Source organism: Dipteris shenzhenensis, chromosome 10 (genome assembly GCF_047967505.1).
Source record: "Dipteris shenzhenensis isolate YYH24624 ecotype China chromosome 10, Dip_SZ_1.0, whole genome shotgun sequence".
In the NCBI taxonomy this organism is placed as follows: Eukaryota; Viridiplantae; Streptophyta; class Polypodiopsida; order Gleicheniales; family Dipteridaceae; genus Dipteris; species Dipteris shenzhenensis.
Window position 1 is genome coordinate 57409233 of NC_141605.1, and position 14345 is coordinate 57423577.

At 45.7% G+C, this 14345-nt stretch overlaps 2 protein-coding genes across 4 annotated transcripts in view; one reads left to right on the forward strand and one right to left on the reverse strand.

Moving 5' to 3' along the window:
- LOC147898016 (Putative thiol-disulfide oxidoreductase DCC) overlaps positions 1–14345 on the forward strand; it is a 44790-nt gene that overhangs the window by 20552 nt on the left and 9893 nt on the right. Inside the window, exons 3-5 of one of the 3 annotated variants that reach the window (XM_087380769.1) lie at positions 10963–11070; positions 11267–11359; positions 11533–11698. In XM_087380769.1, coding sequence (XP_087236895.1) covers positions 10963–11070; positions 11267–11359; positions 11533–11578 — 247 coding nt within the window. In that variant the 3' untranslated portion in view covers positions 11579–11698. Of the gene's footprint in view, positions 1–10962; positions 11071–11266; positions 11364–11532; positions 11699–14345 lie in introns of those variants that run through there. The other 2 variants (XM_087380771.1, XM_087380768.1) reach the window with 2 other exon arrangements.
- LOC147898017 (uncharacterized) lies at positions 4781–8296 on the reverse strand. The gene is made up of 4 exons (XM_087380826.1): positions 8272–8296; positions 7182–8023; positions 5035–5617; positions 4781–4888 (listed from the first exon to the last, which is right to left on the reverse strand). The coding sequence occupies exons 1-4, from the start codon at positions 8294–8296 to the stop codon at positions 4827–4829; spliced, it is 1512 nt and encodes a 503-aa protein (XP_087236952.1). The 3' UTR covers positions 4781–4826.

The window sequence follows — 14345 nt, forward strand, 5'->3', positions numbered from 1 at the left end:
GACAGTGGTATCGCTCTCGGATCTCATAGTAGGCCGGACAGACACATAGAAAATGCTCCTCTGTCTTGACCTAGCCATCAAGGTAAAATTGTGGTCCAGTGTGGAGTGTTGTCTCCGGAATCCTGCTTGCCCAAGAGCCCGTTGTCCATGGCCCTCTTTTTGGCTACTGATCGCCCTTTCCAATACCGATTCATAAATCTTAGCTAGAGTGTGGCCAAACATGAGAGTGGAGTAGTTCCCAGTATCCATGGGGTCCCCCGCCTTATGTATCGGTACAATGGTGGTAGTGCTCCAAGTAGGTGGGAAACTGTGGCACTGCATGGTTGAACAGATGCGCTAGAACCAGGCCAAGACCTCTTGTCCATGTGCGAACTGCTCTGTACGTAGCCTCTCATGGTCTGGTGCTCTCTGGTTATGCAGACGGAGGAGGGCATTTCTCATGTTCTACGCAGTGAACAAGTGACAAGTAGTGGGTTTGGGCGTAGAGGACATATCTAGTGGCATCTGACTTGGGATGTCGTATAAGGAGCATGCATATGTGTGCCAAATCTCTGGATTCGTGATGGGAATGGGCCGTTTCCCCTCTGATAGGAGTCCCCAGCCGATAGTCGGGTCTCCCCCTCGAGGATCTGACCACCTCATCAATCCTGCGAGTGAGAAAAATCCGCTTCTTACGTCGTGTCATCCGACGTTAGATGTGATCCGCCTTAGATGAGGTCAAGTGTCCCAGGGCCTGCTCGCGTGTGAGGTGATCTCTCATCTCTTTACATTCATCATCGTACCAGGGGTTTTGAGGCATCTTCCCAACCGGGGCATGTGTGGGTCGAGTCGTAGGGAAAGATATGATGGCAGCCTTGTGTACCATTGAAGCCAAAGTGGTTGAAACCTGAGCAAGATCTACCTACGCTCCATGTAGGGTCGGAAGCTCTGGAGCTAAGTGACTCACGTAAACTAGATCGAGAGTCCAATCAAAGTGAACATGGGTCCGAGTGGGCGCATGAAGGACTCTCTTTGTGGCTCCTGGTAGTGGAAATACAGAATGTCAAGTATGAGTGATCAGCACCAAGTGGGAGAGGGGGTACTACAAAGTCATGAATCTGAGATGCGAAGGCAAGGGAGCCCATCAAGTAGATATGAGGGAATGATGCAAAGTCAAGTAGTCCCACCTGGTTGGCCCCCGTGCGTGCATTGAAGTCACCAAGGAGGAGGGTGTCGCCCTGTCTAGAGAACTCTGTGATATCATCATGTATACTCTCATATGGGCTGTTCCCCTTTGTGGCAACCTCACATGCATAGGATGATGTATTTGGAGGGAAGTAGCACACCGCAATGAAGATCGGTCATGCCTTTGGTAGCTGAACTCTAGTCTACATGTGCCATGCATTTTCCTCTTTCCTAACCACTGAAAGGAGTGGCCTGAGAGCTGATTTGAAAAGGACAGCCACACCCTCAGAGAGCCACACCCCCAGAGCCTCGTACTCCACTATCCCTCCTCAGTTTCCTCCTATGGGCAGACTCCCATGTGTATCTTGTCACAGTGGGCAGCCCTCTCTCTGGACTCTCATGTGTCTCGGTATAGAAAACTATGTCCCTGTCAATGTATGTCTCCAAGAAACCTCCTGGGTCAGACCAGAGGGTGCCATTGCAGTTCCAAACTGCCATTTTCAATCCTCCTTGTGCTCTCTTCTCCTGGGTCTGACACCGTCATGTGCTGTCTATTTCTCCTTCTCTTCCTTCCCTGTCTGCTCTCTCTCTCATAATCACTTTTCCATCCCTGTAGGCAGCCCATTTACCTGCGTCTCTTGCTGCCATAACCCGAACCATTCCCTCTCTCCGATGTTTCTGCTGCAGCAGTGTGAGGTCATCATCCAAGTATATTTTGGTCCCCTTCAAGGTTTCCCTCATGCTCATGATGGTAGACCTGTCCACAGCTGTTTGGAGTTTCATTACAACGGGTCTTGCAACTTTACCAACTCTCCATGCTGTCTCACATGTGAGGTTGACTCCCATTTTGGTAAACAAAATATTGGCATCTGACATGGGGGTGTGTACAACTGTTAAGCCTCTGTTGGCACGAAGCTTTTACATGGTTGAGGTCTCCTTCCAACTTTTTGTATTTGCAGCCTTAGTTAGAGTTAGTGTTAGGAATATCCAGTTTCCATCAGCATGACGAATAGTTCTAGCTATGTTTGCACAACTTAGTAAGCATATGTGGTTTTCAGATCTTGCTTTGCATGCCTGGTAATTGGTATTAGAGTCAAGCTCTTGGAGCTGTCTCGAGACCTATTTTGACCCGATTTTGTATCTCTGTGCAAGCATTACATGAGACAGTTCAGCAATGGAATCCTTGTGCATGGGATGCTCAAGTATCTTTAGCCATCACCAAAAATCAAGTGTTAGTGTATGCTTTTGTTGAGGCCTAAGAAATCCACCGGATGGGATGTCTACAAATGTACATGGTATGTGGTCCATGAATCACTGCACAATTTTTGAGTCACATATCCTTGCTCAAGAGATCAAATCTTGTTTTCATACATTTGAAAGATCCCCCAACTTTGGACAGACCTCTACTTCATTAAGGGTTTCAAGTATTTTGGCATGCTAAAAGGACATGTTTTTAATCCCCCAATACATGCACTCCAACTTGTCGAACTTGCCTTTACTTTTCCATCAACATTGATGGAGGGGATACCAAGACCCATTTATTTAAAGTGTCGATTCCATTCATGAGCCTTGACATATGATAGTGGAATTCTTTGGGACTCTTACACCGAGCATATGTTATTTCTGTCTATGTCAAGGCAACGTTGGCTCTCTTTCTAGGAATTTATTGAACTGCTCTAATCAAAGAGTTTAAATCAAAACCAAAAGACTCTCAGTCTTAAACTGATGTATGGCTGTTTACTCTCATGTAGGTACTCTAAATGATTAGGGTTGCTTTTTGCACTCCTTGGGAGCTGCCATGTGCCCTCCCTAAAGCAGATGTACTAGAGGGTTTGAAACCGGCCTTATATAAACAAAAGGGCAGTTATCTTCTTCTACTCGGTCATAAACTTCATAAATAGCCACAATGCAAGCTTCAGTCACTTAAATCACTTAGCACAACTTAGAAACAAGCTTCAACAACAACAAAGATGAGGCTAGAATGCCCCTGCTCAATGAAAATAGTACACAGTGCACCCACTGGCCCCAAATGCCTTGGCGCCTCTTACGGTATTTATTTAATGCTTCTGAATGGAAATGCTTTATAACAAGGGTTCAACCTTGTACCGTTCCTCTCTGCAAATACTCTACTTGTCTTCAAGGCATCTAATCCCAGTGCACCACTAGAATTCCCACTGGCAAGGCATACTCAGGCGCATTCACTTCTGATTTGACATAACTAAGAGGCATTCAGGCATCCAAACCACTGGCAACTGAGCTCAAGGCAGCCTCAAGGCTATCACATGCATCCACACTGTCCTTAGGCCTTCCACAGGATCACCCTGGCCTTTGGGTGCTTACTAGAACCTGTTGGAGTCTTGAAAGGACTGCACACAACACGCATGCACTGCAAAAAGCTGCAAAGCAAGAAAGAACAAGGAAAAACCGAACTTGGAACCAACTCCCGCTGTCTGTGGCAGAGGGGCGAGCTCCTTCCTCGCACCTATCCTCTGTCCAAGCTCCCCGCAGGGTGCATGTGTCTTCTAGCAATCAGGAGAAGAGAGAAATGAAGGTAGAGAGCGGAGGGTGAACAAGAAAGAGCTGTAGAGGAAAGATGGTTCACAGATCTGCCCCGAAATGATTGCCTCAGGATTTGTGCCTGAGTCCTCCTAAGAGAAGGTGCCAAAAGCAACAGGGAAAGTTCCTCCTGCAGCCTGCACTGCTTCAGAACAGCTCTAGAAGCCACCACGCAGCCAAAAACATGTGCAGAAAGGTCCAACACAGCAAAAGACAACCCCGGGCACCTGCTGGAGGCAACTGAACACGTCTGCACGGATTACGTACAGCCGTACGGACGTACGTACAGTCCATACGAAAATTTTTCAAAAGTCCAAAAATGAGTTCTGGCACTTCCTAGAAGTGCGTACTAGCCTTGGAACAGTCAAAACACTGTTAAAACGGCTGAAAACAAGCTTGAAACAGCTCAAAAACTGCACAAGAACAACTGAAAATGTCCTACACCTCTAGGAGAGTGAGGGGAGAGAGATGGAAGGTGGGGAAAGGGCATGCATACACATGCTTGACAAATGGCACCTCCTCCTTGCCATTTGCCCCTTCATTAAAGTCCTAACCCCCATACCAAGGACAACGTCAACGTTGTCCTTGGGCCCAACTTTTAGACCCCTCTTTTAAAGCCTTTGCCTTGCCCCTAGGACCTAGTGGTGCACCTAGACTTTGCCCTTAGGAACTTCTAGGAAGTGTGCACTTCCTCTAGCCAGTCCCTCACGGCCAAACCATTACAACACTTAACCATGGTTAACCCCGGGTTAAGCGTAGGTTGAGTTACGAAGATACTTTACATCACTTTTCACGTCCTCGTGACATACCCTCCTCTTGAAACAGCAAACTACCTAGGTTGCTATTGAAAAAGTACAAATAGGCAGAAATAGCCCATACCAGAATATACATCATCTGTAAGATACAACTTGCAATGATAATATGGGCTAGGAGAGCTCGAGAGTCCATCCATACATCAATGCATCCTCTATGTCGAGTGTCGCGAACACCCATCATGGAGACCTCACGGCAGAAATACTGTCAGCAAGCAGCATCTGGAGTGAGACAATGGTGCCACCAAGCGATCTCCAGATATATGAGCAGTCTGAATCAAGGAAGGGGAGGTGCTATCCTCCTCTTGAGCACCAGGCAATGCTCCAGATCTCTGCTCTGCTGAACCTGTAGGAGCCTGTACCATAGTTGGCGCAAGCTGAAACGCGTCGAGGTAGAGCTGCAAAATCTGAGGTGAGTCTGCCAGGTCACCCTCCTCCATCCACCTCGCATCCAGTGCAGGATAATTCTTGAACTTCACCAGATAGCGACAGGAAACTCTACCTTTTACTTTTCTTTCCATATGTGCCAAAATCTGTTCCGGAACCAAGATTTCATCCAACTCTTCCACCTCGCGCTGATCCTCATGCAGCAGGTCAACAGGCACATCACCCTGGAAAGGCTTTAATAAACTCACATGAAAGGCATTGTGCATGGTCCAAGTGGCAGGTAGCTTCAGCCTGTGAGCTGCGTCATTAATGCGTTCAAAAATCTGAAAAGGGCCATAATACCGCATCTTCAGCTTTGTGTACACTTTCGTCTTGCCTTTCATCTTCCTGAGTCGTGCTTTTTGAAAACGCAGCAGCACCCAATCGCCCTCTTTCAAGAGCAACTCGTGGCGATGCTTATCGGCTGCTCGTTTGTGCTTCTCTTGGCTTTTCTGGAGGGCTGTTTTGACCTTCTGGTAAGCAACATCCAAACTTTCCACAAATCTGTCCGCTTCAAAAATCCTCTCTTTCGTATGCAGAATGGGAGGTACCTTCCGTTCTCGTGCCACAATTTCAAAGGGGGCTTTCCCCGTGGATGAGTGTACAGTGTTGTTGTACGCGAACTCAACAAGTGGCAGAAATTGCTCCCATTTCGATTGCTGATCCGAAACATAGCATTTGAGAAGATCAAGGGCAGTGGAATTGGCTTCTTCAGACTGCCCATCAGATTCAGGATGGACAAAGGATGAGAAATTCAGCATGGTACCCATATTCTCAAAGATACCTCTCCAGAAAAGACTTGTCATCCACGGGTCTCTATCACTGACAATTGATTGAGGCATCCCGTGATGTTTAAACACATGAGACATAAAGAGTCTCGCCATTTGGTCTGCTGTAATTTTCTTTTTGACGGGAATGAAGTGGGCCTGCTTGCTGAATCTGCAAATAATGGTCCATATCCCATCATGTCCAGATGGTGTACGAGGAAGATCAAAGATAAAATCCATGGCAATGCTCTGCCAAGGTCGATCGGGAATAGGTAGAGGCTGCAGCAGTCCAGCCGGCTTCTGCCCGTCATATTTCACCTTTTGGCAAGTGATGCATGTCCTGACATATTCCTCGACATCTTTCCTCAATGATAGCCAAAAGAAATAGTGCTCCACAGCTTTGATGGTGGCATCAATGCCTCTGTGTCTTGCATAGGGTGGAGCATGACTCTCTGTCAACACTTTGGGCCTCAACTGTTTCGTGACACACAATCTACCATGCATCATCAGAAATCCGTCTTTGAGAGTATAGTGCTCATGCCTCTGTCCATCAACCAACTGATCATAAATCCGTGAAAAATCAGCATCATTGGCATATTGATCCTTCATGGCATCAAGCTCATCATGATATGCAATGGTCACTGCTGAAACTTGTGGCTTAACAGACACTGCATCTGGAGTGGGCTTGCATGAGAGTGCATCTGCAACAACATTCTTCTTCCCATGCACATGCACAATCTTAAAATGAAACATAGAAAGAAAATTTGCCCACCTCATATGCTTCTCAGACAACTTTCTCTAAGTGAGAAAGTACGGCAATGATTGATGATCAGTCTGAACATGAAAATCAGCACCCAAAAGATAATGCTTCCAGGTCGAAAGAGCATGTATGACAGCCAACATCTCTTTCTCATTTCAGCATCGTGGAGCACTCTACTCTCGTATGCCACGACTCTTCCATCCTGCATAAGTACCCCTCCTACGTTGTTGCCACATGCATCTGCTTGGACAGCAAACTGTTTGCGAAGATCTGGCAAAATAATCACAGGATCTGAGCCTCCTTTAGTAGGTCAAAAGCTGCAATTTCTTTGGGTCCCCATGTGAAAGTGACCCCTTTCTTCTGTAAGGCATGTAAAGGAGATGCAATCTCTACAAAATACTGAATGAACCTCCTGTAGTACGAGCACAAGCCCAGAAAGCTACGTACTTCATGGATGTTCTTCAGGTATGGCCAATCCCTGATGGCCTCTACCTTGGCAGGGTCCATCCTAACTCCATCCTTTTTATTCTTCTGATCAGTCCTCTTTTCCTCCTTGTGCTCACTCTGCTCAAGAGGAGGGAACTTCCGCTTCTTACGTGGGCATTCAAAAGCCCTGTGGCCTTCCTCCTTGCAAATATAACACTTGTTGGCATCATAGAGAATTTGCTTTTCCTCATCAAACATGCGGGTCGGTACTCGCCTCTGTCCTCTAACAAACTTTGCCTTCATGGGCTGCGAAAACTTTCTACACTTCTTAGGGGATTCCGTCTTGCTGCCCTTTGGCCTTGATGTCTCCTGTGAGCTTCCTTTGAACCCAGAAACTTTCCCTTGCATTAGTGCATAAGCTGTAGTGGCATTCTCAACCAACTGAGACATATTGGAAACCCTTGTCTTCGTGCAATAGTCCCGAATCTCCTTTGGCAACCCGCAGCAATATCTTTCAATTTGCTCGGACAGCGGCACATGTTTGTAAGAATTCACTGGCAGTAGGGCTTCCCAAAACTTCTTATTGTAGTCCTCCAAATTTCTGCAATTTGCAGCATCCAACCTGTACCAGGCGGTCATGATATCCACCTCAAAAGTGGTAGTGAGCCATGCTACTGAGAAGACCTGCTTAAATTCGACCCAAGTGGTAGGTGCTCTGCCTTGCAAGAGGAGGTTGGTCCACCATTGGAGCGCATTGCCCTTCAAAAAGGTGGCTGCCTTTCGGACTTTGGAGGATTCTGTGAAGTGTCCACTTGAGTAGGCAGCATCAAACTGTTGCACGAATGTCAAAGCCTTCAATCTGTCCTGCATCCCATTGAAAGTCTCAAACTTGATAGTTGCCCCTCCCTCCTTGTAATCTTTCAATTTGCCTTTAGGGGTGAGATTGTCATACACGGGGGCCTGTAAAAACGGTGGGGGCATCACTGCTCCCGCATTCTGAGCCATTCCAACCGTACCCATGGTGGGGTTTGGCATTCCAGGTCCACTCCCTGCATCTGTGGCATATTCCAAGTATTGCCCATTGTCCCAAGCATTCCTGTCTGCATTCCAGGCTGCATCCCAATGTTTGAGTACATCATATTGGCATTTGCAAGGGGCATTCCACCCATCATAGGTTGCTGGAAATTCTGCATTCCCGGCTGTGTGCTGCCCATAAAGCTACCTGGCATTCCAGGTGCCTCTGCGGATGGTGCCACCATTGCCTGAAAAACTGATCCCCCTCCGAAATATCCTGGATGCATCATGGGCTGAGGAAGGGCTTGCTGTCCCTGATTGACTGAATGGAAGTTATTGGCAGTACCCGCTACAGGGGTGATCGAGGGCATCTCTGACGGCTGTCCACTGAAAGAAACATGCCTAGGGGTCTTCTTATGCTTCTTATGTTTCTTTTGAGATGACTTTTTGCTTCCAGGGGAAGCAACCATAGGGGGAGGAGCTTGCATAATCTCCGTGACAGCATGTTGCAACTGTGATAGGGCTCCCGCTACACTTTGCATTTGTAGCTGAAAAAGTGCATTCGGATCAAGCTCCTCTGCCTCATCTACCTTATCCTGTGAGTCCTCCATAGCATGCTCAGGAGAGACTGGATGAGTCCCATTGTCCTACTGGTCATCACCCCCGCTGGTACTGTGCTCCTCTTCAAAGCTCTCTGATGCTTTGTCTTCGTCCTACTCCTTGTGCTCTGAAATGGTCAATGACCTCTCACGGTGTGACATGCTTGCTAAGATTGATGGCTATAGCAACAATTGCACTGAAGGTGTCCTTCACCCAACACTACCAGGGCCCACCTCTGTAGGAAGATGGTGACAATCCCGGCAATGGAACCACTGAAACCGGCCCTCAATAAACAAAAGGGTAGTGATCTTCTTCTACTCAGTCATAAACTTCATAAATAGCCACAATGCAAGCTTCAGTCACTTAAATCACTTAGCACAACTTAGAAACAAGCTTCAACAACAACAAAGGTGAGGTTAGAATGCCCTTGCTCAATGAAAATAGTACACAGTGCACCCTTTGGCCCCAAATGCCTTGGCGCCTATTTAATGCTTCTGAATGGAAATGCTTTACAACAAGGGTTCAACCTTGCACTTTTCCTCTATGCAAATCCTCTACTTGTCTTCAAGGCATCTAATCCCAGTGCACCACTAGAATTCCCACTGGCAAGGCATACTCAGGCATTCACTTCTGATCTGACACAACTTAGAGGCATTCAAGCATCCAAACCACTGGCAAACTGAGCTCAAGGCAGCCTCAAGGCTATCACATGCATCCACACTGTCCTTAGGCCTTCCACAGGATCACCTTGGCCTTTGGGTGCTTACTAGAGCCTGTTGGAGTCCTGAAAGGACTGCACACAACACGCATGCACTGCAAAAAGCTGCAAAGCAAGAAAGAACAAGGAAAAACCGAACCTGGAACCAACTCCCGCTGTCTGTGGCAGAGGGGCGAGCTCCTTCCTCGCACCTATCCTCTGTCCAAGCTCGCCGCAGGGTGCAGGTGTCTTCCAGCAATCAGGGGAAGAGAGAAATAAAGGTAGAGAGCGGAGGGTGAACAAGAAAGAGTTGTAGAGGAAAGATGGTTCACAGATCTGCCCCGAAATGATTGCCTCAGGATCTGTGCCTAAGTCCTCCTAAGAGAAGGTGCCAAAAGCAATAGGGAAAGGTCCTCTTGCAGCTCCAGAACAGCTCCAGAAGCCACCACGCAGCCAAAAACATGTGCACAAAGGTCCAGCACCGCAAAAGACAACCCCGGGCACCTGTTGGAGGTAGCTGAACGCGTCTGTACGGATTTCGTACAGTCGTATGGACGTACGTACAGTTGTACTGTACGTCCGTGCAGTCCATACGAAAATTTTTTGGAAGTCCAAAAATGAGTTTTTCCACTTCGTAGAAGTGCGTACTAGCCTTGGAACAGTCAAAACAGTGTTAAAACGGCTGAAAACAAGCTTGAAACAGCTCAAACAGCTCAAAAACTGCACAAGAACAACTGAAAACGTCCTACACCTCTGGGAGAGTGAGGGGAGAGAGATGGAAGGTGGGGGAAGGGCATGCATACACATGCTTGACAAATGGCACCTCGTCCTTGCCATTTGCCCCTTCATTAAAGTCCTAACCCCCATACCAAGGGCAACGTTGGTTGTCCTTGGGCCCAACTTTTAGCCCTCTTTTAAAGCCTTTTCCTTGCCCCTAGGACCTAGTGGTGCCTAGGACCTAGTGGTGCACCTAGACTTTGCCCCTAGGAACTTCTAGGAAGTGTGCACTTCCTCTAGCCAGTCCCTCACGGCCAAACCATTACAACACTTAACCATGGTTAACCCCGGGTTAAGCGTAGGTTTAGTTACGAAGATACTTTACGTCACTTTTCATGTCCTCTTTTCACGTCCTCGTGACAAGGTTTCTTGCGGTCCCATAAACCTTTTACTCTCCAGTGGACATTAATAGACTTTCTTTCTTTCTTTTTGTTCAGTTTTGTATATCTTTGAAGAGGGTGCCATCAAAACCAAATCATCAGCTTATAGTAGGAGTATGAAACCATGTAGTAAAATAGGACTTCTTTTCAACTTAACGTGAATGCCTTCTATATTGCCAATGAAAGGGCCTGATAAAATGGAAAACAGAGGGAAACATTCATTGGCTTCAATGTTTCTGGTGAGCACAACCCTCTTTGGTCTCCTTCAAACATTTAATTTCTTTTATTCCTGGCTGCCTCTGTCCTATAGCCTAGTGGCATCTCTAGGTCTTCCAACCTCATCGAGAGACTTATTTTTAGACTCTTTTGAGGTAGGAGATACCACATCAAAAGCTTTCATAAAGTCTACAATATAGCATAGCAGACGTTATGTTGTTCCAAGTGCTTGGAAAACATCACCTATTCTCTCTTTTAAATCAACTTCTTGTTAACGAGTCTCTTTTGTGCAATACTTCTCTTAAATTTCTTGATTTAGAAAGTATTTGGAACCTTTTCATGCAAAAATGTTATTTTGAATTAACAGGACATTGAGGTTCGCAGCATTACAAAGTGAAGCTGGGAAAGCATTGCTTCAGAGGTCTGGACGTTCTCCAAGCAACATTTCAAGTATTGTTCTCGTCGAGAAACATGGGTAAAGACTGCACTAACCAAAATTGGTGTCTGTTTTATTGTCTAATAGACAATGGATGATGTTCACATACAGATCAGCAAATTTTACACTAGAGTAGCATGGTGTGACAAGCACAGATTTACATTGTGGTCTGAGTATTTGATTTATTTCATGTAGAGTTTCCAGTTGCGAACAATGAGTAACTTGTTCTTTGCAGATCATATATCAAATCCGCAGCTGTGTTGAGGATAGCCAAATATCTGGGTGTGCCTTTTCCTCTGATAGCAGCTGCATTAGAACCTTTTCCTTTGTAAGTAAGCAGTCTACCTTTTAGTTCATCTCATTTCGAGAATGGATCATAAATTGAGAGTATTCTAAATAGATTCTATTTTGTCCCAGCTTTGTTTTCAATTGACTTTCTCTAATTCAGTAAGACCCATTGGCCTTCTGTGAACTTATAGGTCCGTTATCTTCTATTTGCAGCAGCTTTTGTTTTTCTGAAGTCGTCTGGATGGCTGTTGGACTTTAGCATAAGCTGAGCTGTAGTTGTGAACAAATTGGACAGTAGCACAAATATATCTTCAGTTTTTATAAGTAGAGAAGGGAGGGTCTCTACTATAAACCCTCCAAAGGATACCTTACATGTAGATGTACGCACCATATTGTCATAAGCAAGAAGATATTTTTTCCACATGATTTGCTTTTCATGAACATAGTTTTTTAGCAAATCAAGTACTGTACTGTTGATAATTTCTGGATGCAAAGCTGAAGAAAAACTTAGTACCAAGATTTTTAAAAAGAGCTTGCAAAACGTTGTTGATAAACTTATACGTCTGGATTTAGGAAGTCTACAATGTCTAAATATATAGTTGATTAGCAGGTGTGCTGCTTCAGGTAGTTTTGTATCTCGATGGACTGATAGCTATAACAGAAGAATACGTCCAAGATGGATGTTGACTTTTCACAAGTACAGACGCATTTGATGATGTGTGCTACGCATAGTTCTAATTATCTAAATCTAAATAATAATAAATAAGTGCAGTAGAAGCTATGTATCACTAAAGAACTCTTACAAAAAGTTCTCGAGGTATGTCATAGTCCTCCCTATGTTGGCCGTAGAGGAATCTGGGCTGCTTTTTCAGCTTTAGATAAACTCTTCTTTTGGCCTGACATGTTTCATTGCCAGAAGTTCTTTCTCATAGACGTTGATAACAGAAAAGAGGGGGAAATGACTAGACTGCCTTCAAGCAATCATAGCATGACTGTAGTATGACCAAGCTTCTTCACTCACTCTTATTCAATCTTCACAGAGACAAGCCCATAGGCATAGAAGGCAATCTTCATACTTTTCCAAACTTTCAATTTTCACAATTACCAACTATAACTTTGAATTGAAATTGAGAAGAGACACCAATGGCATTTCAAAAGGCGGGGTAAAAAAACACAACTGTGTCTCTCTGATAGCAACAACTGTGTATCTCCTCGCTTGTAATAGCTCTCCAAAACAGCACACAGCCAAAAGCCATGTTTGAGAAGCGCATGTGAACTCCTAACCACTCTGAAGCATCAAACGAAGCTCATTCTTGAGCTAATGTAAACCAGCAGAAGCACATCTTCTCCACTACCATCACATTGGCAAGAGTCTGTACAATCAACAGTGGTCTGTCCGTACATCGGCTCGCCAACTACCTCCGAAACCAGATCCTCTTTGAGCAGCTCGTGGCCAATGAGCGTGGACCAATGGGCAACCAGGCCCTCTATCAGAATTCTTGACCAGCAAGGGGCCTTGATTGTGTTTGCACGAGCCCTGCAAGTGGCTCGCATGAAGGGATGGGGACCATACGTGATCAATTAGCTTCTCCAATTGCTAGTTGTGTCTCCAACCAAGTAGCCTGGCTCTTCAATTAGGACCTTACTCCAGACACTGTACGGTTCCTGCAGCACCCTCAACACTGTCATCTAAGCCTCCAAAGGCCAGCGCCTGCACCCCCCAACCTTCAATGCAACAACTCGACAAAAGGCCAGCTAGCGCACACAGCTTCCTTGATTGAAAACGACCCCTCTGCCTTGCTCCTGCGTACGTACAGCCCACACCTCTGTTAGAATATGAAGCCAAGTTGAGTCAGTTTGGTGTGTTCTAGTCTAGTGTCCTATGGATGCCACGTGTCACATTGGGAGTTATCCCATAAGCACAGGTGTTCATATGTGTGTGTGTGTGTGTGTGTGTGTGTGCTCTTATATAAGAGCTATACTTGTTTAGTGTCAAATCAATCAAGTATCAAGGTACAAGCTCTTTGGCCTATATGTGATTACTCTAATTTTGTTCATTGCTTAGTCATGTCATTTCCAGTTCATTATGCCCCAAAAACGCCTGAAATTGCAGTTTAAAACCAAAAGCCCCAAATATTGGGGTGAAACTGAACTGAAATTGGGCCAAATTCACCAGAAGCCCGAAATGTCACTCAAATTTCAAGTCTCCTGCAAAAGCCCCAAATTTCCACCTGCTAGAAAGAACTGCCTGCTTCCAAATGTGAATTCACGGTCAAAAAATGACTCAATGCACAACTGCCTGCAAATGGACCCTGCAAGAATGCACACCTTCCGAAGTCCACCTGCAAAGAAAAAACTGCTCAAAGTTCTGACACCTCCAAACCGTACGGAACTGATAGTACGGGACTGTTATCTGTTGAGCAGTAAAAGGCACCGTTCGCTGATGATGAATGCCACCTGAGGCCAAAAAAACGGCAAACGCCTTTGACATATATCCCCCCCCCCCACCTTCCGGTCTGTATTAAGGTGAGCAATTTTCAGCACTCCGTCTGTATACCTGGTGAAGTCATCAATGAATGTGATAAAATAATAGAATCCCCCAAGAGCTACAACCCGCATGGGTCCACAAACATCACTATGAACCAAATAAAGCTTGCATGAGACACCAACTCTCCCATCCTTGGGAAATGCGAAAGGGTGCATCTTACCAAGCAAACAAGGTTCACAAACATGCTTTGAAGGCATATGCATTTTTGGAAGATCAATAACCATACCATCCTTATGTAGCTTCACCAAAGCCCTAAAGTGGAGGTGTCCAAACCTCTCATGCCACAAATGAGTATCTGTCATGGTAGAACAATCAACAGCATAGGCATCTGCATCTGCAAGTCCAACATCATCCAAGCATCTGTCATAGGCATCAAGTCTATAGAGCCCTCTAGTCAATGTCCCAATCAACACCATGGTAAAGGCAAGCGTAGCATCATAGACCGCACACCGAACACCATCAACAAAGAGAACCTGAT